Source organism: Zonotrichia leucophrys, chromosome 29 (genome assembly GCF_028769735.1).
Source record: "Zonotrichia leucophrys gambelii isolate GWCS_2022_RI chromosome 29, RI_Zleu_2.0, whole genome shotgun sequence".
Classification (NCBI taxonomy): domain Eukaryota; kingdom Metazoa; phylum Chordata; class Aves; order Passeriformes; family Passerellidae; genus Zonotrichia; species Zonotrichia leucophrys.
The window spans coordinates 1,713,799-1,740,240 of NC_088198.1; the positions used below are offsets into that span (position 1 = coordinate 1,713,799).

Genomic DNA, 26,442 nt, shown 5'->3' on the forward strand with positions numbered 1-26,442 from the left:
CATCCCAGTGTCCCAGTGGCCAAGAGGGAAGGTTTGATCCCATCTCCCAACCTCTGGGACTACAGCAAGATGACCACAGGGCATGGAGCAACCTGGCATAGTGGAAGGTGACTGCCCACAGCAATGAGGCGGAACAAGATGGTCTTTAAGGTCCCTTCCATCCCAAACCATTCCATGACTCTGTGATAAACAGGCACAGGGTAGGGAAAACCATCCAGGTGTCCCAGTGGCCAAGAGGGAAGGCTTCATCTCATCTCCCAACCTCTGGGACAGCAGCCAGATGCCCCCAGCCTCTTTCCCAGCCCAGCCCAGAGCTGCAGGTGCCCAGTCCCCCGGGCTCTCACCCGTTCTGCACGTCCACCACGAGCGCGCGCGGCTCGCGCAGCCCCGAGTTGACCAGCACGGTGCGGTAGGCCCCGTTGAGCTTGGACACCTCGATGGTGTCCCGGCCCTTGTCACACCAGTAGAGGTTTCCTCCCACCCAGTCCACGGCCAGCCCGTCAGGATTGCTGAGCCCAGTGCGGTGAAGGACCTGCCAGGAGGAGTCAGAGGTGATGGGGATGAGCAGAAAGAACCAAACTTTGTCTCAGGGGTGATAGCATCCCCACTCCCCAGCCCAGATCTTCTTCATCACTCCCTTCTAAGGTTTAGATGGGATATTGGGAAGAAATTTCTCCCTGTGAGAGTCCTGGCAGAGGTTGTCCAGAGAAGCTGTGGCTGCTCCAGATCCCTGGAAGTGTCCAAAACCAGGTTGGATGGGGCTTGGAGCAGCCTGGGATAGTGGAAGATGTCCTTGCCCACATCAGGGGAGTGAAACTGGATGAACTGAAGATCCCTTCTGTCCCAAATAATTCCATTTAAAAGCTGATCCTCTCTAATATCATCCTAATCATTAAGAAGCTATGAACCAGCATTTGCCTTTTAAGCTACAGAAAGAGGGCTCCTCCCCTCCTTAATGGTATTCCTCAACTAAACCCCAGCCCCTGATTTTTTATCATGCTCACTTCATGACTCACTTTGTCTTTAATTATCCAACCCAAACTTCTGTCATTTGTATCAATAAATCCCCCCTCTTTGACAACTCCATAACTCTTCCCCCAACCTTCCTTGTTATTTAAATTCTTAATTATTTAATGTTTTAATTTTTTATTTTTATTATTTAATTACTTTAATTATTTAAATTTATTTTAATTATTTAATGTTATAACTCACTTGATAAGCTTCTTGACCAATCACACAAAGCAAAAGCACATTGACAGTAGTTCTATTTAATTACCATAAGCACAGGTACCTTTGGTTAGAACAATGCTTGCTTACTTCCAATACAATACTTACTTGTAAGCCTTAAAACACAACGCACAGAGCTCCATTATTAAGCTTTAACTTTCCTAATATCTTCCTAGATAAACTTTCTGCAGCTTAGAGAGCTATTCAGACAAGCGTTAATACACATTGTTCTATTTGCCCTTGCTTTTTCTACAGTTTAAATAATTTTTCAGCTGACCTATCTCATGGCTGCTGCTTTAGCTCTGCTCACAGTTCTGCTGTATCTGAGGCCTGCCTTTTGCAGCTTTCCCCAAAAACCCTCTGATTTTCCCTGTAATTCTGTGGATTCCCCCAGTCCCCACCTGGACGTTGCTGCCGTTGATGTGCATGCGGCGGATCATGCTGCCCTGCGTGGTGACATCTGTCCAGTAGATCATCTGCTCCCTGTAGTCGAAATCCAGAGCCACAGCGTTGTTCAGCCCCTGGAGAGCAGGGAGGGAGAAGGGTTGCAGCAGCCTCAGTGGCTGCCGTGGGTTCTGGGGAGTTTTATAAAGCCCACAGCCTCGCTGCCTGCTCCTTGCTCACAGTGACATTTAGATGGATCTGCCATTCCCCTGAGAAGCCAGGAGCCAAAACTCCTCAGCTGGCAGCTCCTGTGTCCTTCAGGGCTTGCTCCATCCCCAGATCCCCTCCATATGGAGCTGCTGTGCCTCCTGCTCTCACCCATCCCTCACCTGTTTGAGCAGAGTGTAGTTGGAGCCATCCAGGTTGAGCTTCCTCAGATAATAGCGGTTGGCGAAGATGAGGAAAGGCTCTTCATCTGCACAGGAAAAAGGGGAGAAAAGTGGCACAAGGGGAGCACTGCTGGGACATGGGCAGAACCCTGCAGACCTGCCACCCCTCCCTCATGAGCTGGGGGCAGCCATTCACCCTCCAACTGCAGCACCATGAGCATCCCCACGGTCACCAGGAACACCCTGAGCTCTGCGCCCACACCTGGCTCTCACCTGTGACAGCCTTGCAGCTGGTGGGGTTGTCAGGTCTGAGCTTGTAGCCCTCGGTGCAGAGGCACTTGTAGCTGCCCAGGGTGTTGATGCACTTCTGGCTGCAGGGGTAGGTGGTGGAGCACTCGTCGATGTCGATGCACGTCTTCCCGTCGTCCTTCAGCCGGAATCCGGGACGGCATCTGCACTGCAGGAGCAACCAGGAGCTGTCAGACACCTCCAGGGGAGGAGGTGGCAGGTGCTGGGAGGTGACAAGTGTCACCATGGGACATGCAGAGTCAGCAAGGACAGCTGAGATGCACAAACAGTGCTTGAAGAGACCGTGTCACGTCCCTGGCCCAGCTGGCACAGGACAGACACAACCCGCACAGGAGGAGGAGGAGGAGGAGAGGGAACAGCAGGAGCTGTGCCAGGGGAGGTTTAGGCTGGATATCAGGAAAAGGTTCTTCCCCCAGAGGGTGGTCAGACAGAAAAGGTTCTTCACCCCAGAGGGTGGTCAGGCACTGCTGGCTGGAACAGCCCCAGGAGAATTTGGACAATTCTCAGGCACAGAGTGAGATTGCTGAAATCCTCTGGTACAGGACAGACACAACCCACCGAGGAGGAGGAGGAGGAGGAGGAGGAGAGGGAACAGCAGGAGCTGTGCCAGGGGAGGTTTAGGCTGGATATCAGGAAAAGGTTCTTCCCCCAGACACTGCTGGCTGGCACAACCCCAGGAGAATTTGGACAACTCTCAGGCACAGAATGAGATTGCTGAGATCTCCTGTGCAGGAGCAAGAGTTGGATTTGTGGGTCCCTTCCAATTCAGGGCATTCTGTAATTCCACAATCTCTGCAGCCAGCCCCCCCACCCTGTTGGGGAAGATGAAACAGGAAAGACTTATAAATATGATTGCCTGGCAAAAGATTTTTGAGATCATGGAAATTATAAGCGAGATTGAAACGAAAGCAAGCTCTGAGATACTTCAGTTACTGAACAATAGGAAAACAATGGTGTGGCAGGCTGAAGGTGATCCCCTTTTGATGGAACAACACCCTCTGCTTGCAGACAGCTCCAAGGGTCAGAGCAGACCCTACAGCTTGGCAAAAGGGGTCCAAAGAGGAGTTTTTAGGGTTTAAAATGTAACACAGTATGGTAATGTAGTGATTCTTATAGGCCGTATGGAAATGCTGTAGGATCTGTGTATTGGACTAGATTGGTTAGTGAGAATCGGAATATTCAACACAGAAGATGATTTATTGTATTTTAACAGGAACCTCGGTCTCTCATCCTCTTTACCACTCTCTTTACCTCTCTCTCCCTCTCTCAGGCCTGCTCTGAGCTGTGCCTGGCAGCTCCCAGCAGCTCCCTGCACTTGTCCCTTTGCAATAAACCCCAAATTCCACGCCCTGGCTGCAGAGATCTCTCGTCTCCATCCATCCCGACCATGCAACCCCCCTTGTTCCTACACCACCCCGTGTCCCCCTACCTTGTACCCAATCTTGAGGTCCTCACACTCCTGGGAGCAGCCACTCAGCTTCTTGTTGAGGCACTCGTTGATGAAGCAGTTGAGCTCGTCGGAGCCGTCGGCGCAGTCGTTGTTGTTGTCGCACAGCAGCGCCTCGGAGATGCAATTCCCGTTCTTGCACAGGAAGAAGGAGTCGTTGCACTTGTTTTCTGCAGAGAGGGGGTGGCAGTGATCAGTGCTGGGATTCCATTATCCCCCCCAGGACCCCAGCAGGTCCCCACAGGTACCTGGGCTGCTGCAGCGTGGGTTTTTGGGGGCCTCATCCGAGTGGTCGTGGCAGTCGAACTCGCCGTCGCACTCCCACTGCCGGTTGCTGAGGCAGCGGCCGTTCTGGCAGCGGAACTCGTGGGGGCCACAGGTGGGATATTCTGGGGGAGGGTGGGGGGCTCAGCCAGCAGCCCACCCTCCTGGGGCTGCCAGAGCCACCGTGGGGACACTCAGAGAGAGGAACCATAGAGCCAAACCTTCCTGAGCTGCTGGGAGTGATGGGGACAGCACAGAGCAGCTGGCGTGGGACAGGGCTGCCCTGCACGCACATGGAACTCTCTGTGGGTTTGGATCTCTCTGGGGTTTGAATCTCTGTCGTTTTGGATCTCTCAGGGTGGGTTTGGATCTCTCAGGGTGGGTTTGGATCTCTCAGGGTGGGTTTGGATCTCTCAGTCAATTTGGATTTCTCTGTGGGTTTGGATCCCTGTGTGCGTTTGGATCTCCCTGTGAGTTTGGATCCCTCTGGGGTTTGAATCTCTCTGTGGGTTTGGAACCCTCTGTGGGTTTGGTTTCTCTCTGTGGGTTTGAATCTCTGTGAGTTTGGATCCCTCTGGGGTTTGAATCTCTCTGTGGGTTTGGAACCCTCTGGGGTTTCAATCTCTGTGGGTTTGGATCTCTTTGTGGGTTTGGCTCTGTGTGTGTGTTTGGATCACTCTCTGTGGGTTTGGATCTCTCTAGGGTTTGAATCTCTGTGGGTTTGGATCTCTCAGTGGGTTTAAATTTCTGTGTGGGTTTGGATCTCTGTGTGGGCTTGGATTTCTTGGTGGGTTTGGATTTCTGTATGGGTCTAGATCTCTCTGTGTGGGTTTGGATCTCCCTCTCCCTGTGGGTCTGGATCCCTCTGTGGGTCTGGATATCCCTGTGGGTTTGGTTCTCTCTGTGGGTCTGGATGTCCCTGTGTGGTTTGGATCCCTCTGTTCGGGTTTGGATCCCTCTGGGTGGGGTTTGGATCTCTCCAGGGTTTAAATCTCTCAGTGGGTTTGGATCTCCCAGTGGGTCTGGATCTCTCTGGGTGGGTTTAAATCTCTCAGTGGGTTTGGATCTCTCAGTGGGTCTGGATCTCTCTGGGTGGGTTTGAATCTCTCGGTGGGTTTGGACCTCTCTGGGTTCCCTCTCATCACACTCACACCAAACCCCTCTGGGGTGATGAAACCCCTCCCAGGGCACTGTCCCAAAGCCCATGAGGACCCAGCAGGGCCAGTCCCCACCCAGGGTCCCACAAACACCCACCACATTCCGGGGACTCATCAGAGCCATCACCGCAGTCATCGTCATGGTCGCAGACGAAGTGCTTGGGGATGCACTGCCGGTTCCCACACATGAACTCCCTCTCATCGCAGGTGTTGTTGTACACTGCAAAGGGGCACTGTCACCACCAGCCCCTGGCAGCCCCCAGGCTCCCCCAGCCCCCAGGCACTCACAGCAGCCAGCAGCGAGGGTCTCATCAGCCCCGTCAGCGCAGTCCTTGTCCCCGTCACACAGCCAGCGCTCCGGCACGCACACGTAGGTGCCAGGGCACTGGAAGGATCCTGAGCTGCAGGTGGTGAGCCCTGGGGAAGGAAAGGGCAGGATGTGTTACAGTGCAATGTAATAGCCTGTTTTAAACTCTCTTGCTGAGTGCTGTCTGTCAATCTTGGCATTCCAGAAAGGGCATTATCATGTGATTGGTAAAGTTCAAAAGATGCCTCTCAGCCCTGGGGACATTGGGCCATCCAGGTGTCCTTTGTCCCTTTGTCCCTCCCCTCCTGTACCTGGTTGGTGGCTCCCTACCCCTTCCCTGCCCCTCTCCCTGGGGTTAAAAGGAGCAGCAACCACGGGCTCAGGGAGTTCTGTTGGAGCTGTTGCTGCATTCAGAGGCCTGTGGGCCAGAATAAAGCTCTGGATCCAAACCCTCCATCAGAACCGACTCCTTTCCTTCACCATGGCCTTAAAGCTTCTCCACCAAGGTAAACCTGAGCTCCTGCAAGCCTGGATTTGTCCCAAGCACCCAGCTGCAATATCCAGCCAGCCAAAGGTGTCTCTGGGGTGAAACCACCACAGCTGCCACCCTTGGTCAAGCAGCAAGGGCTGGACAAACCCAGGCACGTTCCATCCAGCTATATTGGTATTTAATTCCAATATATTGGTATTTAATTTCAATATATTGGTATTTAATTCCAATATATTGGCACCCAACGTGGGGCAGCTCCATCCTGGGGATGGATCAGTCAGGGAAGAGACCCCTGAGGTGGCACCCTCACTTTTGCTGCAATATCCAGCCAGCCAAAGGTGTCTCTGGGGTGAAACCACCACAGCTGCCACCTTTGGTCAAGCAGCAAGGGCTGGGTAAGCCCAGGCATGTTCCATCCAGCTATATTGGTATTAATTCCAATAAAGATGGAGCCCCATCACCCCACTGCTGGAGCCCCAGCAGATACAGATACAGCGAGAGCACAGGTGGGAGAAGGGATGGGCAGAGGCAGGAACACGGATGTAGGAACATGGTGATGGAGCAGGAAGGGAAGGAGATGGGGAAGAAGGGCTGGAGCAGACTCACGGCAGCGACTGTCCTCATCAGAGCCATCCCCACAGTCGTCAGCCCCATCACACACCCAGAGCTTGGAGATGCAGCGGTGGTTGTTGCACTCGAACTGCACGGGGTAGCAGAACTTGTCTGGGGGAGGAGAAGAGGAGGAGATGGAGGTCAGAGGGAGGTGATAAAGGGAGGAGACACCAGCAGAGCATGGCCAGGCTGGGCCAGCTGGGCTCCAGGAGCCCAGGGGGTGTTGTGGTGTTGTGGTCCCACAGGGATGGTGTGGGACTCGCTGGTGTGGACCTGAGGAAGATCCCCAGCTCCTGAGCTCTGTTTGGGGCTTGTTCCAGGAGGTTAGAACTAAAAGTGCAGCTGAAGGGAGCCATAACTGGTCCCATTCAAAAGTGCTACAGACATTTGTGCATGTGCTGAGCAAACCAGCACACAAGGACATTTACACTGGTCACAGCTAAAACCCCAACAGTGTGGAGTAAAACCACAAAGGGGGAAGAATCTGGGGTCTGTGCTTGGCAAATGGACGTCAGGGAGAGAATAAGGTCCAGCCCACCCTGCAGCACCGCCCCGTGCCCCAGCCCAAACCCTGAGTGTCCCCACCCTGCCGCTCACTGCACTGCGCCTCATCCTCGCCGTTCTCGCAGTCATCCTCCTTGTCACAGGTCCAGGTCATGGGGATGCACCTCCCACTCGGGCAGGCAAAGTAGTTGGATGGACATTTGGGCTTCCTCCCACCTACTTTGTGATGGAAACATCAGTGAGGACGACAGCACAGCCACGTCCTGCCTTCCTCCCAGCCCAAAACTGAAAGATTCCTCCCCAAAATCCCCCTGAGGTCCCAGCTCCCTCCAGCACCATCTATGCAGGAGAACAACAGTCCCAGTGGGCAAACAAAGCCTCCACAGCCCAAGCAGACCCCAAAGGGGCATCCCTGTCCCCCAGAGCCCCCTGTGCCCTCCTGCTCTCACCGGGGCAGTTGCGCTCGTCCGAGAAATCGCCGCAGTCGTTGGCACCGTCACACACCCAGCTGGGGGCATAGCACAGCGACGTGTGCTCACACTTCTGGAACGTGGTGCCCTTCACCCCCAGCCTGAAGTAGCTGCTGCAGTCGGTGGCAGCTGAGAGGAATCACAGAAGGAGCTCCGGTGACACAGCAGGAGCCACGGCAGAAGCCCCCTGGTCTGGCTCCACCACGTGGCACTGGACCCTGCCCTGCTGCCAGAGCCCCCCACACCCCACAAACCCCCAGATGTGCCCCACACACCCCCAGATATGCCCCACACATGCCCAGAACTGCAGGGATCCAACAGGTTTTGGGGTGCTGAGCATGGCACAGAGGGGCTGAAGGGGAGGGCTGCGACTGCCTCATCCCAGGACTGGAGCAGGACCCTCCTCCCTCCCCAACCCACCACGTGGCACTGGACCCTGCCAGAGCCCACCACACCCCACAGACCCCCAGATGTGCCCCACACATGCCCAGAGCTGCAGGGATCCAACAGGTTTTGGGGTGCTGAGCACCAGCAGGATCCAAATGGTGTTGGGGTGCTTCAGAGGGGCTGAAGGGGTGGGTTGGGGCTGCCCCATCTCAGGACAGGAGCAGGACCCTCCTCCCTCCCCGACCCATCCCAAATCCCAAATCCCAGCTCCCTGCTGCCAGCCCTGAGAGCAGGAGCATCCCCAGAGCTGAGGAGGGGCCAGGGGCAGCAGCTGGGCACTCACTGCAGTTCATCTCATCAGATGCATCCTCGCAGTCGATGAACTGGTTGCAGCGGCTGGAATTGCCGATGCAGGTCCCGTCCCGGCAGCGGAACTCGGTGGCAGCACAGCTGGTCTCTGCCAGGGGGGAAAAACCCCCATAATCCATGAGGGAGGGTCCCCATATGCACATCCACACCTCCCCAGTGCCCACACAGCTCTGGGATGCTCAGAGTGCTCCCAGACTCTGCCTGGCTCACGCTCTCCTGGCACAACCAGAGCTGGACAGGGCTCTGAGGAGCTCCTGACTGCCCCTGTCACTTTGGAACAGAGCAGTGTCACAGACAACTTTCATGAAAAATCCTTTTCTTAGGATTTTTCCTCCTGAGAAGCTGAGAGGCCTCAGGAACAAAATGTAAACATTGATTATCTGCTGCTGTGGAATGAAACAGGTGCATCTGTGATTGGTCTCATAGAGTTGTTTCTAGTTAATGGCCAATCACAGCCCAGCTAACTTGGACTCTCTGTCCGAGACAGAAGCCTTTGTTATCATTCTTTGCTATTCTATTCTTAGCTAGCCTTCTGATGAAACCTTTTCTTCTATTCTTTTAGTATAGTTTTAATGTAATATATATCATAAAATAATAAATCAAACCTTCTGAAACATGGAGTCAGATCCTCATCTCTTCCCTCATCCAAGAACCCCTGTGAACACCATCACAGAGCAGACCCTGCCTGGCAGCCTGAGCCCCTCTCCCTGGCACAACCAGAGCTGGACAGGACTTTGAGAAGCTCCTGACTGCCCCTGTCAGTTTGGAACCAAGCAGATCCTGCCTGGCACAACCAGAGCTGGACAGGACTCTGAGGAGCTCCTGACTGCCCCTGTCACTTTGGAACCGAGCAAACCCACCCTGCAGCCCCCAAGGGAATGCCTGGGAGCCATGAGGAGCAGTGACATTACACCCCTGGCTGTCAAACCCCTCTCTGGGAAGCTCTGAGTGCTGCCCACCCATACCCAGGAGTTTTTCCTCTCAGCTGTCACCGCGAGCTTTACAAACCAGCACAAGCTTGACCTTGACTCTCCGTTAAGCCCTGCCTCTGCTCTGCTCCTGTCAAGCTGACAGTAACTCCTTCCTGAAGCTGCTGTCCCTGTCCCAAGCAGCTGCCAGGGGCTGGCTGGGGGCCAGGCAGACACTCACTGTTGCAGGGCACCTCGTCCGAGTTGTCCCCGCAGTTGTCCACGCCGTCGCACCAGTAGCGGCTGGCGACGCAGCGCCCGTTCATGCAGTGCAGGAAGCCCTTCTTGCACTTACGGCTGCCTGCCGGGGAGGAAGAGGAGGAGGAGGAAGGGGAGAAGGTGAGGAGAAGGAGGGCAAGCACCCCTGAGGGTCTCAGATCTTTGGGGAGCTTCCAGCAGGGGAAGAAACCACAGAGAACCAACAGGGAACCTATTCCTTTGTGCAGAAGGATGAGGGAACCTATCCCTTCTTGCACTTCTGGCTGCCTGCCAGGGAGGAAGAGGAGGAGGAGGAAGAGGAGAAGGAGGGCAAGCACCCCCGAGGGTCTCAGATCCTTTGGGAGCTTCCAGCAGGGGAAGAAACCACAGAGAAGGATCAGGGAATCTATTCCCTCTCAGATCCTCGGGGAGCTTCCAGCAAGGGAAGAAATCACAGAGAAGGATTAGGGAACCTATCCCTTCTTGCACTTACAGTTGCCTGCCAGGGAGAAAGAGGAGGAGGAGGAAGAGGAGAAGGAGGGCAAGCACCCCCGAGGGTGTTAGATCCTTGGGGAGCTTAAAGCAGGGGAAGAAACAACAGAGAAGGATTAGAGAACCTATTCCTTCTTGCACTTACGGCTGCCTACCAGGGAGGAAGAGGAGGAGGAGGAAGAGAAGAAGGTGAGGAGGAGGAGGGCAAGTACCCCCGAGGCTATTAGATCCTTTGGGAGCTTCCAGCAGGGGAAGAAACAACAGAGAAGGATCAGGGAACCTATTCCCTCATGCAAAAGGATTAGGGAACCTATCCCTTCTTGCACTTCTGACTGCCTGCCAGGGAGGAAGAGGAGGAGGAGGAAGTGAAGGAGGGCAAGCACCCCTGAGGGTCTCAGACCTTTGGGAAGCTTCCAGCAGGGGAAGAAACCACAGAGAAGGATTAGGGAACCTATCCCTTCTTGCATTTGTGCCTGCCTGCCAGGGAGGAAGAGGAGGAGGAGGAAGAGGAGAAGGAGGGCAAGCACCCCCAAGGGTCTCAGATTTTTGGGAAGCTTCCAGCAGGGGAAGAAACCACAGAGAAGGATCAGGGAATCTATTCCCTCTCAGATCCTCAGGGAGCTTCCAGCAAGGGAAGAAATCACAGAGAAGGATTAGGGAACCTATCCCTTCTTGCATTTGTGCCTGCCTGCCAGGGAGGAAGAGGAGGAGGAGGAAGAGGAGAAGGAGGGCAAGCACCCCCGAGGGTGTTAGATCCTTGGGGAGCTTAAAGCAGGGAAGAAACAACAGAGAAGGATTAGGGAACCTATCCCTTCTTGCATTTGTGCCTGCCTGCCAGGGAGGAAGAGGAGGAGGAGGAAGAGGAGAAGGTGAGGAGAAGGAGGGCAAGCACCCCCGAGGGTCTCAGATCGTTTGGGAGCTTCCAGCACGGGAAGAAACCACAGAGAAGGATCAGGGAACCTATTCCCTCTCAGATCTTTGGGGAGCTTCCAGCAGGGAAAAAAACCACAGAGAAAGATCAGGGAACCTATTCCCTCATGCAGAGGGATTTGGTTTAGTTTGGCGCCACAGTTGGTATCTTCTCTCTCACAAAGGTGGGATCTGCCTGTGATCACCTCTCACCTCCTCCCTGCACTGTGCCTTGCTGGCACTCCCAGCTCCTGCTCTTCCAAACAAGCACATTTTCTGCCAAGGTGTGTGGGTGAGCAAGGCAGCAAGAGGAGGAACCTTACTGCAGTAGGACTGCTTCTCGTCCGACTTGTCCTTGCAGTTCACGACGCCGTCGCAGGTGCGGCTGAAGTCGATGCATTCTCCATTCCCGCACTCAAACTCCTCGTGCACGTTGCAGGTGGAATTCACAGCTGGAAAAAACACAGGAAATGTCAGCTCTGCCAGGCTGAGATCAGCCTCACCCCTTCCTCTCCTCATTCTGTCCCATCCTCCTCACCTTTGCAGGTGAAATCCTCCTGCAGGACGCGCTCCCCGCGGCAGGAGCAGTTGACGTGGCCCTTGGGGGTGAGCAGGCACAGGTCCTGGCAGCCACCGTTGTTCACCCGGCACGGGGACAGCTCACCTAGGACAGAGGGACACTGGTCACACCAGGGATGGACCCAGCAGACCCTGCTCCTCCTCCTCCTCCCTGCTGTGGGATCCCTCCCCAGGATCTTCCCATGGGGCTATGGAGGGTGTAGGGGGCTGGAGGAACCTGGTCTCCCCAGATTTTACAAGGAAAAGCAGGAACAGGGCAAATGCTCTCTGCCCTCAGCCTGCACTGGGTTTGGGGATGGACAATTCTGGTGTGAGAGTCATGAGGGGGCAACAACAAGCTGGGAAGGATAGGGGGGATGGATTCCCAAAAGGCTAAGAAGGATTGGAGGGTGGATTCCCAAAGGGCCAGAATGGACAGAGAGATGGACATCCATGAAACGATGGTGGGATGGGTTCCCAAAGGAACATGATGGACAGTGGGACTGATTCCTGAAGAGCCAGGAAGGATGGTGGGATGGGCTTGCAAAGGACCTTGAAGGACAGTGGGATGAATTCCCAAAAGGCCAGGAAGGACAGAGGGATGGATTCCTGATGAGATGGATTCCTGAAGGACCATGGTGGACAGTGGGATGGATTCCCAAAAGGCCAGGAAGGACAATGAGATGGATTCCCAAAGAGAATCCAACAAAGCATGGTGGGATGGGCTCCTGAGGTCCCAGAAAGGACATTGGGATGGATTCCTGAAGTGCCATGAAGGACAGAGGGATGGATTCCTGAAGTGCCATGAAGGACATTGGGATGGGTTCCCCTTCCCTAACCCTGCTGCCAGGCTGAGGAGCAGAGCTCAGGGAGCCTGCAGGGACCCCAGAGGGTGCTCACAGCTGTCGGTGTCGTTGGCCACGGCGATGATGCCCATGGGCTGCTGGGGGATGTCCACTCTGAGCAGCTTCATGTCGGTGCCCACGTATTTGTTGGCGCGCTGCACGGCCCGGCGCACCCAGTCTGTCCAGAAGATGTAATCCCCATACACGGCCAGGCCAAAGGGGTGCACGGGCTCTGACTTCAGGATCACCTGCCAGGCACAGAATCGTGGCATGAGTTGGGTTGGAAAGGGTAAAGTCATCTCTTCAAACTCATCTCGTTCCCACATGGGTGGATACACCTTCCAGGGTTGCATCCAACCTGTCCTTGGACACTTCAGAGAAACCCTGAGGTTGGAAAAGATCTCCCAAGATCAAGTCCAACCTGTGACTGACCCCCTCCAGAGCACTCAGTGCCACGTCCAGCAGTTCTTTGGACACTTCCAGGGATGGTGAAGTGTCCACTTCCACCACCAACCTGGGCAGCCCCTTCCAACGTTTAGAAATTCCTTCTCGTGTCCAGTCTGGATTCCCTGCCTCAGTCCAGCAGTTCCTTGGACACCTCCAGGGATGGTGACTCCACCACCAAACTGGGCAGCCCCTTACAACGTTTAGAAATTCCTTCTCGTGTCCAACCTGAACCTCCTCTGATGCAGCTTGAAGCCAAGTCCTCACTTCTCAGGGACACAGCCCAAGTGGGAGGAGGAGGAACCCACTTTGGGGTGCAGCCCCAGAGCCCTCCACACACAGAGTGACCTCCCCAGCCCCAGGAACATCTCTGCTTCCCTCTGCCCACACTCCAGCCCCAGTTTGGACACCCTCCTCCCCACCGCCCTGTCCTCAGACTCACGTGGCGATGGGAGCCATCGTATTCGCAGCGCTCAATCTTGTCCAGGGTGGCATCAGAGAAGTAAATCTTCTCAGCCTTGTGGTCGATGGCCAACCCGTTGGGCGTCCGTATGTCCTGGTCGATGATGATGAGGACGTTGGCGCCGGAGAGGGTGGCTCGCATGATGCTGGGGTGCTGCTCGTTCCAGTTGGTCCAGAACATCAGGCTGGGAGGGGAGGGACACAAAACACCTTTGGAGCACCAGCTCAGCCCATGCCTCCAAGGCTGGGAGGCTTCCAGGGACTGGGGGATGCATGGGATATCATTACCACAAAAAACGAGTGGGAAGGTGCTGCAGCCAGCTGGGAAATGTGGCACCTCATGGATGGGGATGGGATAAGGGGTTTGACACCCAAGGCCTTTGGAGCCCCAGCTCAGCCACATCCAGGCTGGCTCAGCCCATCCCTGCATGGCTGGGGGGCTTCCAGGGACTGGGGGATGCATGGGACAACATTCCCACATAAAACCAATAGCAAGGGGGTGAATGAGGGTGCTGCACCCCGTGGATGGGGATGGGACAGGGGGTCTGGGAGGGACACAAAACACCTTTGGAGCCCCAGCTCAGCCACATCCAGCCTGGCTCAGCCCATCCCTCCATGACTAGAGGGCTTCCAGGGATGCATGGGACAACAGTCGCACATAAAACAAGTGGGAAGGGGATGAATGAGGCTGCTGCACCCCATGGATGGGGATGGGACAGGGGGTCTGAAGCTATTTATGGGGAGGGGGCTACAGGGTCTTTCCTCCCTGGGGATCCTGTGCTGGGATCCAGAGCTTTCTCCCCACCACCACGTGGGTCCCTGGGGGTGCTGGCTGGACCCTCAGTGGTCACTCACTTCTGGCACTCGTCCAGCACGAAGGCCCGGGGGTGGTCATCCCCTGACATGGTGATCACAGTCTCCCTCTCGAAGGCCCCCAGCCTGCTCTGGTCCACCGTGTGCCGGGTGATGGTGGACGTGGTGTAGCTGGTCCAGTACAGGGTGTCCCAGCCTCGGTGGTAGGCCAGTCCCTCCACTGAGCCCACGTCTGTGGGGACAGAAAAGGTCACAGCCAGCCCTGAGCCTGATGTACAACTAAAAAAATATTTAATTTTTAGGGTAAAAAGTAAAAAAAAAAGTATTTTAAAGGGTGTCTATGGGGTGAAACACCACATATCCAGCTGGCCAAAAGTGTCTCTGGGGTGATCCAGCCAGCCAAAAGTTTCTCTGGGGTGAAAACACGACACATCCAGCCAGCTAACTGGGATGAAACACCACACACCCAGCCAGCCAAAAGTGTCTCTGGGGTGATGCAGTTGGTCCAAAGTGTCTGTGGGGTGAAACACCACACATCCACCTAGCCAAAAGTGTCTCTGGGGTCAAACACCACACATCCAGCCAGCCAAAAACATCTCTGGGGTGAAAACACCACACATCCATCTAGTCAAATAATACCTCTGGGGTGAAAACACCACACACCCAGCCAGCCAAAAATGTCTGGAGTGAAACACCACACATTCAGCTTAGTCAAAAGTGTCTCTGGGGTGAAACACCACACACCCAGCCAGCCAAAAGTGTCTCTGGGCTGATCCAGCTAGCCAAAAATGTCTGTGGGGTGAAACACCACACATCCAGCTGGCCAAAAGTGGGGTGAAAACACCACTCATCTACCTAGCCAAAAGTGTCCCTGGGGTGAAAACACCACACACCCAGCCAGCCAAAAATGTCCCTTGGGTGAAACACCACACACTCAGCTTAGCCAAAAGTGTCTCTGGAGTGAAAACACCACAATTGCCACCTTTTGGTCAAGCAGCAATGGCCAGACAAGCTCAGGCACATCCCATCTGGCAATATTGGTAATATCTCAATAGAGAACCCCCTGCCACTCACTCTCCACGATGGTCTTGCGCCCCGTGCCATCGTCATTGATCTGCTGGATGTTCCCAAAGTGGATGTCGCTGTAGAAGATGCGGTTGCTGCCCTTGGAGCCGTAGCGGTAATCGAAGGCCAAAGCGATGACATTCTTCATGTGCTCGGCGTCCTCGAAGGGCTTGATGGGCGCGTTGAGGTTGTTCTCATCCGACAGGTGGATGCTCTTGAGGATGGTGCGCTCCGAGTAGAGCAGGTACCCGTCGTAGTCGCGGCAGCTGACGCCGTCCTCGGAGAGCATCCCGTGGGCGCAGGCGCACGTCCTCTGCCCGCCGCCGCGGAACAGGCACAGCTGCTGGCAGCCCCCATTGTTCTGGGCACAGACGTTGGTGCCTGGATGTTGGGGAAGGTGAAACAGGAAAGGCTTATCAATAGGATTGTCTGGCAAAAGGTTTTGAGAATGTGGAAACTGTAAGCGAGATGGAAATGAAAGAGACTTATCAATAGGATTGTCTGGCAAAAGGTTTTGAGAATATGGAAACTGTAAGCGAGATGGAAATGAAAGCAGGTTTAGGCGAGCCAGGGAGGATTGTGAATGGACAGGCACACAGACGGACAGGTGAGGATGTTGGGGAAGGTGAAACAGGAAAGACTTATCAATAGGATTGTCTGGCAAAAGGTTTTGAGAATGTGGAAACTGTAAGCGAGATGGAAATGAAAGCAGGTTTAGGCGAGCCAGGGAGGATTGTGGATGGACAGGCACACAGACAGACAGGTGAGGATGGTGGGGAAGGTGAAACAGGAAAGACTTATAAATAGGATTGTCTGGCAAAAGGTTGTGAGAATATGGAAGCCATAAGCGAGATTGAAATGAAAGCAGGTTTAGGTGAGCCAGGGGGATCACAGACAGACAGACACACAGACAGATACACAGAGAGACAAGGTGAGGACGTTGGGGGAGATGAAACAAGAAAGCCTTATAAATATGATTGTCTGGCAAAAGATTTTGAGAATATGGAAACTATAAGCTGTAAGTGAGATTGAAAGTGAAAGCAAGCTTTGAGATCCTTCAGTTACTGAACAACTGGAAAACAATGGTGTGGCTGGCTGAAGGTGATCCCCTTTTGATGGAACAACACCCTCTGCTTGCAGACAGCTCCAAGGGTCAGAGCAGACCCTGCTAGACTGGCACAAGGGGTCCAAAGAGGAGATTTTAGGGTTTTAAACTGCTCCAAAGAGGAGTTTTTAGCTTAGCAGAAGGAGTCCAAAAAGTAATTTTTAGGGTTTAAAATGTAACACAATATGGTAATGTAATGATTCTTATAGGCTGTATGTAAATGCTATAGGATTTGTATCTTGTACTAGATTGGTTAGTGAAAATCAGAATATTCAACACAAAAGAAGATTTAATGCATTGTAAGGAGAACTTTGTCCTCTTACCCTGTTGAAGATTGCAAAGCAAGTTGTTTTCAATTACCATCTGTATGGCAGATTACCTTTGTCAAGTGAGCAGTTTGCTTTATCTCTGAGTGACCACATTCACACCTCCCTCAGGAGGAGACATCAGCTGATAACAGCTATTGAATGCCACTGCATGGCTGATAAGAGCTACAGCATCTCACTGTGAGATGCTCCGCACAGGGGGAGGAGCCAAGCATTCCTACCTGGATACAATCTGAGATTTCAAACATTCCTACCTTGATATAACCTGAGGTTTCAAACATTCTTACCTGGATACAACCTGAGATTTCAAACATTCCTACCCGGATAGAATCTGAGATTTCAAACATTCCTACCCGGATATAATCTGAGGTTTCAAACACTCCTACCCAGATATAATCCAGAGGTTTTTGAGACACCAGCATGGCTTCTCCACTGGATTCCCCAGAGGAGCAGCAGCTGCTTCTTCCCCTGGATCTTCAGAGGAAGAATAAATCCTTCTCTACAGGATCCCTGCTCCAGCAGAACCACCCCTGACACTGCAGGAGGGCTGAGCCACAATTCCAACGGGACTGCTGCCAACACCCCGACCCACAGGGTGTCAGGTTGGGTTCTGACTCTGTCAGGCACTTTCAGTGCTCAGCACTCCTGGAGGACAGAACAGGCTCAAACCATGGAGGAAGAACAGGCTCAAACCACAGTGCAACACGACTCCAATGGGGACAGAGTGATCCCAACCCTATTCCCCACATGAAGATCTGCCCCCCATGCTCACACCTACCCTTCTGCCGGGCCCGGTTGAAGACTTTGATGTCCTTGAGCTGCACACCAATCCCAGTCCTCAGGGACACTGACTCGGTGGCGTTGTCCTTGTTTCCTCTTTTGATGGAGCCGTTGGCATGGGTCCTGAAGGAGGACATGGTCACCAAGGACCCTTCCCCACCTTCCCACCAGCTCCCCCCATCCTCCACAGAGCCCCCAGCCCCTTTGGCACCTCACCTATCACTCCAGTAAATGTATTCCTCAAAGACTGACACGGAGAACATGTCCATGTTGTTGCTGGACAGGACAACCTCTCTGTTCTCACCCGTCTCCAGGTCAATCCGTTCGATTTTGTCTGTCCGAGCATCACACCAGTACAGCTTCCCATCCTGCAGGGGAGAGACAACATCCCAGTTGGTGTGAGGGCAGCACCACCCTCTGCACCTCTGGCAGGATGTCCTGGGGTTCAGAGCACCTTGGAAAACCCTCCTGAGACCCTGGAGCCCTGAGGAGGGCAAGCATGTCCCCAGCAGCAGGGCATGGCCACAGAACCATCCAGGGACCATCCAGGGACTCTGGGGCCTGGTGCCATCCTCCCAGGTGCCAACTGTACCTCGTAGTCCACGGAGATGCCGTTGGGCCAGCTGATGCTGACGTTGACCAGCACCATCCTCTCGGTGCCGTCCAGGCGCGAGCGCTCGATGCGGGGGTACTGCCCCCACTCTGTCCAGAACAGGTACCTGAGGGGACAGCAGGGATGTCACCACAGGTTTGTCACCACGAGCAGCATTGGCCCTTTGAGTAAAGGACAGACACCACCTCATTCATCCCCCACACCGGGCTTCAATCCAGACCCTGCCCAACCACACACATCACATGCTCTGCATCTCTATCCAAACTCCTCTGCTCTCCCTGGGGCTCTGCCCAAAGCTGAAGCCACTAAGGAGGCTCCACTTGGATTTTCTGAGGTTCTGACACCCACCAGGCCCCAAGGGGCCCCCAGGGAGTTCAGCTCATCAGTGAAAGGAGGATTAAATCCAAGGTTTGGACTCCTTGGTGTGTGCACACAGCTCTGCTGGAGGTGCTGGTGGTCTCACCCTGTGCCCACCCCACAGGTGATGCCCCTCTTTGGGGCAGCGTCTCACCCCTTCTCTGGATGGACTGTGATGGCCCGTGGCTTGTCCAGCCCTTGTGAGATGACCACGTAGCGGAAGGACCCGTTCAGCCTGGCCACCTCAATGACATCAAACCCCTGGTCCGTCCAGTAGATGTTTCCTGCAAGAGGGGATGGTGAGCCCCCACACAAGCCGCCCTGTCCCCCCTGTCCCTGTCCCCAGAGCCCCATCCCACCTGCAATCCAATCCACAGCAATGCCCTCCACGCGGCCAATGCCGTTGGTCACCACGTCCTCACGCCACGTCTGGTCCCTCTTGGCTCGACTGATGGTGCTCAGGCCCATGTCCACCCAGTAAATCGTGTCATTCTCTGAGAGAGGGACAAGGAGGCACGAGGGGATGAGTCAGTGACCACCTCTGGTCACTCCAGAATGGTAAAAACCTCCACCCTGGAGCCCTGAAATTCTCCCTCACGTGGCGCTGCCAAGGGGGCATTCCAGGGTGCCAAAAGGGTGATGGTGATGTCCCCCTCACGCCCCCCATCCCCTGTCCTGTCCCCAGCCCCCCTGTCCTGTCCCCAGCCCTGCATCACCTGCATGGAAGTCGATTCCCACAGCCAGGGAGGTCCCCGACACCGGCACCAGAGCGTCCGACTTGTCATTGGGGTCCAGGGGGATGCCCCGGATCCCCTCGTGCACTGAGTACAGCAGGAAGGAGCCAACACCTGCAGCACAGGTGTAGGGACAGTCAGACACACCCCAAAACCCACAGGCTGTCCCTCCACCATGGAAAACTGGGGAGGAGAATGAGCCTGGCAGGGCTCTGCAGACGCAGCAACACTGGGGGCTGCAACCCAGGCACAATCCTGGTCCTGCCCTGCTCCAGGGGGACACGAGTGGACCCCCTTCCCACCACCCACCACCCCCACCCCCTTGGCAAAGGCTCCACAGCTCATCTGGGTCAGGGCAGCACTTGTTATTCAGCCCCTGGCCTGACCCAGATGGTGCAGAGCTCTGCCAAACCCCCCCGAAACCACCCGGAACATTTTGCACACAAACAGCCTTTGAGAGAGAGGCCCTGGCAGTGCCCGAGGGGATGGCACAGAACAAAGTGGGCATGGGAGATCTGCAGAGTGAGGGATGTGCCTGGCTCTGCTCCCAGTGTGCCCAGCCTGCTGCCCACAGACAGGGTGCCACCTCTCCCTGGGAGGGTCACAGGATCACAGAATCAATCACAGAATCAATCACAGAATCAATCACAGAATCACAGAATCAATCACAGAATCACAGGATCACAGGATCAATCACAGAATCACAGAATCACAGAATCACAGAATCAATCACAGAATCAATCACAGAACACAGAATCACAGAATGAATCACAGAATCAATCACAGAATCAATCACAGAATCACAGAATCAATCACAGAATTAATCACAGATACACAGAATCACAGAATCAATTCCAGAATCACAGAATCATGAGGTTGGAAGAGACCTCTAAGATCATCAAGTCCAACCTATGCCCTAACACTTCAACTATAGCACCAAGTGCCATGTCCAGCCTTTTTTTTAAACACATCCAGAGATGGTGATTCTGCCACCTCCCTGGGAAGAGCATTCCAGTACTTTATTATTCTTTTGGTGATAAATTTCCTCCTAATATCCAATCTATACCTTCCCTGACATAGCTTTAGACTGTCCTGTCCCAATCCCCTCCACCAATGGCCCCACACTCATCAGGAACAGTCCATGCAAGGGGGTCTTGCTGCTACCTGAGCCCACCAAGCCCCCCAGGGTCCCTCTGGTGCCCTGCAGTGATGGACACAGCACTGGGGAGGAGCCCATGAGCAGCCAGAACAAGGGGCCACCAGCTCAGGTGGCCACAGGCATGGTTGGGGTGGCCACAGGGTGGTTCAGGGAGGGGACAGGGACAAGCACACACCTTCACAGGACTGCTGCCCACTCTTGAGGCTGTAGCCAGCAGTGCACATGCAGGAGCGGGAGCTCTCCGAGGTGGGCAGGCACAGCTGCGAGCAGTCGCCGTTGTTCTGGCTGCAGGGGTTGGTCCCAGCTGTGGCACAGAAAAGGGGGTGAGGGGGTACAGGGGGCACCCACCAGGGCTGGGACAGCTGGGGCAGCACCCACACGAGGTGTGAGTGCTCTGCACCACCCTGGGATGGGATGGGATGGGATTCATGGGATGGGATGGGATGGGATTCATGGGATGGGATGGGATCAGTGGGGTGGGATTTATGGGATGGGTATGGGATCAATGGGATGGATCAATGGGATCAATGGGATGGGATTTATGGGATGGAATTGATGGGATCAATGGGATCAATGGGATGGGATTTATAGGATGGGATGGGATGGATCAGTGGGACTGATGGGATCAATGGGATGGATCAATGAGGTGGATCAATGAGATGGGATACGGTCGATGGGATGGATCAAGAGGATGGGATTTATGGGATGGGATTCATGGGATGGGATGGGATGGGATGGGATGGGATGGGATGGGATGGGATGGGATGGGATGGGATGGGATGGGATGGGATGGGATGGGGAGAGCAGCCAGCACAGGCTTGGCACGAGGGCAAGGGCAAGGCTTGGGCCAGCTGCCAAGGGGGTTCCAAGGGACAGAGCCACCACAGAGGGGCTGAGCAGCTGCTCGGGGGTCTCTGCATGGGATCTCTGCCCCGGAGCCCACACTGACCTTGCTGGATGCTCTCATCGTACACCTTCATGTGCATCACCAGCGTGGTGCTGTTGCGCAGCACCGTCACCTCCGAGCCGTCCTTCTTGTTGCAGGTGCCCATCCTCTCCGAGGCCTGGTCAGCCCACCACAGCTTGTCCCCTGTGGTGGTGGGGACAAAGCAGGAGCATGTGGCAGCATTCCTCATCAGCTGAGGTGGGCAGGAGGGTTTGGGAGGGAACAGGAGACGGGGAATGGTGTCCCCCCTCACCCATGATAGCCAGGGCGGTGGCCTTGCTCAGCTGGCTCCTCAGGGACTCGATCACCTCCAGGTTGCTGCCATCCAGGTCACACCTGTTGATGGTGCCGTTGCCAGAGCTGATCCAGTACAGTTTGCTCTCTGGGTAGTCGATGGCCAGGCCTGGAAAGCATGGGAATGTCACCAGGCTGGTGGCACACAGGGACCGTGACAGATCAGGAGGTGGGATGGGATAGGATCCATGAGATGGGATGGGATGGGATCCATGGGATTGATGGGATCACTGGGATGGGATCAATGGGATCAATGAGATGGGATCAATGGGATGGGACCAACAAGATCAACAGGATCCATGGGATAGGATCAATAGGATCAATGGGATGGGATGGGATAGGATGGGATCAATGGGATGCTATCAATGGGATCAATAGGAACAACAGGATCGATGTGATCAATGGGATGGGATCTATGAGATAGGATCAATGGGATGGGATGGGACCAATGGGATTAATGAGATTGACAGGATCAATGGGATGGAATCAATGGGATCCATGGAATGGGATGGGATCCATGGGATGGGATGGAATGGGATCCATGGAGAGAGCAGGCAGCTGAGGTCATGGTGACCCAGCACAGGACAGCTGCCACCTCCCCAAGGAGCCAGAGTGGGAACTTGAGGCTCTGTAGCACAGCAAGGCGAGGTGGGGGATCCTGGGGGCTATGGGGGGTCCATACCAACAGGTCCCTTCTGGTTGGTGAACAGCAGCGTGCGGTTGCTGCCATCCATGTTGGCCACACTGATGTTGTCCCCATCTGTCCAGTAGAGCTTCCTGCAAGGTGAGGGGACAATGGGTGAGGGGCCATGGTGCCAGCAGCCCCCTGCACCCTTCCAGCCTTGCAGAGCCCCTCACCTGCTCGTGGCACAGCCTGGGCAGCCCCATAGCCCCTTGTCCCTACCCAGGAGGGAGCCAAAGCCCTGTGCACACCTGGATTGGCACACACTGGTGGGTGCACACTTATACTCACCCCCGGAGTGGGTGCACCACCAGGCAGTGAGGCTTGTCCAGCCCTTGGATCACGGCGTTCTTGAAGGAGCCATCCAGCCTGGCCACGTTGATCTGTTTCTTGTTGGCATCGTAGCTGGTCCAGAAGAGATTTCTGGAAACCCAATCCACGGAGAGGCCGTGAGCGTTGGGCAGGTCTGCAAGGGAATGAAGATGGGAGCTCGTCAGGGCTGGAATGATGCTCAGATGAAGAGGAAGGGCAAATCCCAAGGAGCTGAAGGCTTTGGAGGATCCCATCTCCCTCCACACCAACCTGCAGACACGACGGTCTCCACGCCGGTGCCGTTGATGAAGGCTCTCTTGATGGTCTGGGTGCGGACATCTGACCAGTAAATGCGCTGCTCCAGGGCGTCGTAGTCCACCACGGTGACGTTGTCAATGTCAGGCACGGTGAAGGAGATGATGTAGTTGTAGTAGGGGTTGTCAATGTCCACGCCCCGGATCTCCATCTGCCGTGCGTACAGCAGGAATTTCTTAAACTCTGGAATAAGAAGGGCAGAGGTGGGATCTCAGCTCCAGAGCACGCCCTCATCCTCCCAACCAGCTCCCCAGCAGACCCCTACCATAGCAGGTGGTGTTGTCCTTGTCCAGCTTCATGAGGTGGGGGCAGGCACAGGACAGGGTGCGGTTGTAGTTGATGAGGCAGAGGTGGGAACACGGCCCTTTGCCCCCGTTGGCTTCACAGGGATTAGGAGCTGCAAAGGGGACAGCACTCAGTGACATCCCAGCCTTGGGGACACCCATCCAGGAGTCCTCAAGAGCTGCAGCCACCCCAGACCCTGCCTGCTCCATCAAGCATCACATGATGGGGCAAAGTGGCAACCACAAGGATGACAGCAGCATCCACCTGGCACTTGGTCTAAGCCCATCCAAGGGTTAGTGTGCTTAGACCAAGCACCAGTGCCACCCTCTGTTGTCCCCCCACCCTGTGTCCCCCTGCACTCACCCAGGGGCTGCCGGGAGGGGTGATACACCTGCAGGTCAAAGGGCTGAGTGTTGGTCCTCTGCACCACGGTCACGTTGTGCCCTGTCCACTTGTTGGCCTTGGCCAAGGTGTTGGTGCGCCAGTCAGTCCAGTAGACCTCCCCGCCATAGAGGGTGACAGCAAAGGGGTGGGACAGGTACTCGTGTCCCCTCAGCACCTCGATGTGCCCTGTGCCATCATACAGGGCTGAGTAGATGGCATCCGACCTGTGCCAGGGGGAGATGAGGATGAGGGAGGTGAGGAGGGGGCACCACCGGGTCTTGAACCCAACAGCAACAACCAGCAGGGGCTAAGGTCTAATCCTGCTGATTTACACCAGGATCCACAGAGGAGAACACCCACAGCCAGGGCTGGAGACACAAACACCCCCCATCTATGGTCAGCACCCCAAAGAGCTCAGCACCCCCTATCCATGGACAGATCCTAAAGAGCTCAGCACCCCCTATCCATAATCCTGACCCTAAAGAGCTCAGCACCTCTATCCATGGTCAGATCCTAAAGAGCTCAGCACCCCCTATCCATGGCCAGAGCCTAAAGAGCTCAGCACCCCCTATGCATGGTCAGACCCTAAGGAGCTCAGCACCCCCTATCCATAATCCTGACCCTAAAGAGCTCAGCATCTCTATCCATGGCCAGACCTCAAAGAGCTCAGCACCCCCTATCCATGGTCAGACCCCAAAGAGCTCAGCACCCTCCCTCTATGGTCAGATCCAGAAGAGAAGCCCCACAATGTGAAGGCTTCTCTCTCCCAGCCCAGCACAACGTTGGAACCAGGTGAAGATCCAGACTGGGAGGGACACTGAGGTGCCCTGGCCCTACCTGGCATCGATCCAGAGGATCCTCTTCTCCAGATAATCCACAGTGAGCCCGTTGGGCCATCCCCCCGAGCCCGTCTCCTTGTGGATGGTGCGCCGGCCCTCGCCGCTCATGGAGGCGGCCTCGATGCGGGGCAGGCTGGCGTCCCAGTCTGTCCAGAACAGGATCCTGCCAGGAGGAGAGGCTGTGAGCAAGGACAGCAGCCCGTGGCCTCATCCTCCACACGATCCCCAGGTGTCCTGGTGCTGCAGTGTGATGTAACAGCCTGTCCATCCCCGTTCTTCCCCCAGGTGTGCCAATCACCTCTCCCTTCCCCTCCCTTGCCCCTGCTGAGTGCTGTCTGTCAATCTTGGCATTCCAGAAAGGGCATCGTGTGGTTGGCGGAGTTCAAAAGTTCAAAAGATGCCTCTCAGCCCTGGGGACATTGGGCTGTCCAGGTGTCCTTTGTCCCTTGAGACTTTCCCCTCCTGTACCTGTCTGGTGGCTCCCTACCCCTTCCCTGCCCCTCTCCCCAGGGTTAAAAGGAACAGCAACCACGGGCTCAGGGAGTTCTGTTGGAGCTGGTGCTGCATTCAGAGGCCTGTGGGCCAGAATAAAGCTCTGGATCCAAACCCTCCATCAGAACCGACTCCTTTCCTTCACCATGGCCTTAAAGCTTCTCCACCAAGGTAAACCTGAGCTCCTGCAAGCCTGGATTTGTCCCAAGCACCCAGCTGCAATATCCAGCCAGCCAAAGGTGTCTCTGGGGTGAAACCACCACAGCTGCTACCCTTGGTCAAGCAGCAAGGGCTGGACAAGCCCAGGCATGTTCCATCCAGCTATATTGGGATTTAATTCCAATATATTGGTATTTAATTTCAATATATTGGTATTTAATTCCAATATATTGGCACCCAATGTAGGGCAGCTCAATCCTGGGGATGGATCAACCAGGGAAGACACCCCTGAGGTGGCACCCTCACTTTTGCTGCAATATCCAGCCAGCCAAAGGTGTCTCTGAGGTGAAACCACCACAGCTGCCACCCTTGGTCAAGCAGCCATGGTCAGATGAGCCCAGGCACATTCCATCTGGCTATATTGGTATTTAATTCCAGTATCCTGGCGGGTGCTGTCCCCTCCTGGCTCACCCGTAGCGAGGGTCCAGGGCGATGGCGCGGGGGTGCTCAATGTCCCCCGCCAGCAGCGTGGTCCTCATGGTGCCATCCAGCTTGGCCACCTCGATCTGGTCCAGGTTGCTCTCCACCCAGTAGATGTTGCCAGCGATCCAGTCCACGGCCAGTCCCTCAGGGGTGGCCAGGCCGTACTGTATGACCACCTCGAAGCTGGTCAGGGCTGTGGGGCACAAGGTGAGGGCTCAGTGCGGTGCCACTTCCCCAGCCCACACAGAACCACCACCCCTGTATCCCCAACAGCTCCAACCAGCTCAGCTGGGGTTGATTGTGAGGGGATGTGTCCTCCCCTAACAGGGCGTGAACCACCCCTGTGCATGGTCCAAACCCCAAAGAGCTCAGCACACCCTATCCATTGTCAGATCCTAAAGAGCTCAGCACACCCAATCCATAGCCCAGACCCCAAAGAGCTCAGCACTCCTAATCTATAGTCCAAACCCCAAAGGGCTCAGCACTCCCCATCTATGGTCAGATACAAAAGAGATCAGCACCTTCTATCCATAATCCAGACCCTAAAGGGCTCAGCATCCATCCACAGTCCAAACCCCAAAGGACTCAGCACACCCTATCCATTATCAGACCCCAAAGAGCTCAGCACTCCCATCCATAATCCTGACCCCAAAGAGCTCAGCCCCCATCCATAGTCCAGACCCCAAAGAGCTCAGTCCCCATCCATGTTCCAGGCCCCAAAGGACTCAGCGCCCATCCATAGTCCAGACCTCAAAGCTCCTCAAAGGGCTCAGCATCCATCCATGTCCCAGGCCCCAAAGAGCTCAGTCCCCATCCATGTCCCACACCCCAAAGGGCTCAGCATCCATCCATGGTCAGACCCCAAAGGGCTCAGCACTCCCTATCCATAATCCTGACCCCAAAGGGCTCAGCCCCCCATCCCTACTCCTGCCACTGGGCTCCTGTAGGAGCAGCACTGATGGAGAGGGTGTCCTCTCTGTGCCCAGCTGCTGGGCTGCAATTACCAGCAGGGAAGTGCTGGGAATACTAATTAACTACTGCATAATGAGAGCAGAACAAGATCACTATCAGGGCCAAGGGCTGATATCACTATCAGTGATATCACCA

The 26,442-nt window shown here is 55.1% G+C and overlaps 1 protein-coding gene across 4 annotated transcripts in view; it reads right to left on the bottom strand.

The window, feature by feature from the left end:
• Positions 1 to 26,442, bottom strand: part of LRP1 (LDL receptor related protein 1) — a 142,524-nt gene that overhangs the window by 29,652 nt on the left and 86,430 nt on the right. Inside the window, exons 25-59 of one of the 4 annotated variants that reach the window (XM_064734737.1) lie at positions 25,324 to 25,528; positions 24,200 to 24,364; positions 23,342 to 23,586; positions 22,959 to 23,090; positions 22,649 to 22,876; positions 22,358 to 22,532; positions 22,067 to 22,161; positions 21,344 to 21,493; positions 21,094 to 21,234; positions 20,320 to 20,448; positions 18,968 to 19,099; positions 18,611 to 18,745; positions 18,406 to 18,535; positions 17,874 to 18,000; positions 17,498 to 17,649; positions 17,280 to 17,404; positions 15,080 to 15,451; positions 14,048 to 14,237; positions 13,173 to 13,377; positions 12,342 to 12,534; positions 11,422 to 11,547; positions 11,207 to 11,335; positions 9,466 to 9,585; positions 8,291 to 8,404; positions 7,540 to 7,689; positions 7,184 to 7,306; positions 6,581 to 6,697; positions 5,466 to 5,594; positions 5,275 to 5,397; positions 4,005 to 4,145; positions 3,739 to 3,926; positions 2,274 to 2,457; positions 2,001 to 2,086; positions 1,629 to 1,748; positions 345 to 532 (exon numbers count right to left, since the gene is read on the bottom strand). In XM_064734737.1, coding sequence (XP_064590807.1) covers positions 345 to 532; positions 1,629 to 1,748; positions 2,001 to 2,086; positions 2,274 to 2,457; positions 3,739 to 3,926; positions 4,005 to 4,145; positions 5,275 to 5,397; positions 5,466 to 5,594; positions 6,581 to 6,697; positions 7,184 to 7,306; positions 7,540 to 7,689; positions 8,291 to 8,404; positions 9,466 to 9,585; positions 11,207 to 11,335; positions 11,422 to 11,547; positions 12,342 to 12,534; positions 13,173 to 13,377; positions 14,048 to 14,237; positions 15,080 to 15,451; positions 17,280 to 17,404; positions 17,498 to 17,649; positions 17,874 to 18,000; positions 18,406 to 18,535; positions 18,611 to 18,745; positions 18,968 to 19,099; positions 20,320 to 20,448; positions 21,094 to 21,234; positions 21,344 to 21,493; positions 22,067 to 22,161; positions 22,358 to 22,532; positions 22,649 to 22,876; positions 22,959 to 23,090; positions 23,342 to 23,586; positions 24,200 to 24,364; positions 25,324 to 25,528 — 5,464 coding nt within the window. Of the gene's footprint in view, positions 1 to 344; positions 533 to 1,628; positions 1,749 to 2,000; positions 2,087 to 2,273; positions 2,458 to 3,738; positions 3,927 to 4,004; positions 4,146 to 5,274; positions 5,398 to 5,465; positions 5,595 to 6,580; positions 6,698 to 7,171; positions 7,310 to 7,539; positions 7,690 to 8,290; positions 8,405 to 9,465; positions 9,586 to 11,206; positions 11,336 to 11,421; positions 11,548 to 12,341; positions 12,535 to 13,172; positions 13,378 to 14,047; positions 14,238 to 15,079; positions 15,452 to 17,279; positions 17,405 to 17,497; positions 17,650 to 17,873; positions 18,001 to 18,405; positions 18,536 to 18,610; positions 18,746 to 18,967; positions 19,100 to 20,319; positions 20,449 to 21,093; positions 21,235 to 21,343; positions 21,494 to 22,066; positions 22,162 to 22,357; positions 22,533 to 22,648; positions 22,877 to 22,958; positions 23,091 to 23,341; positions 23,587 to 24,199; positions 24,365 to 25,323; positions 25,529 to 26,442 lie in introns of all 4 variants that reach the window. The other 3 variants (XM_064734735.1, XM_064734736.1, XM_064734734.1) reach the window with 3 other exon arrangements.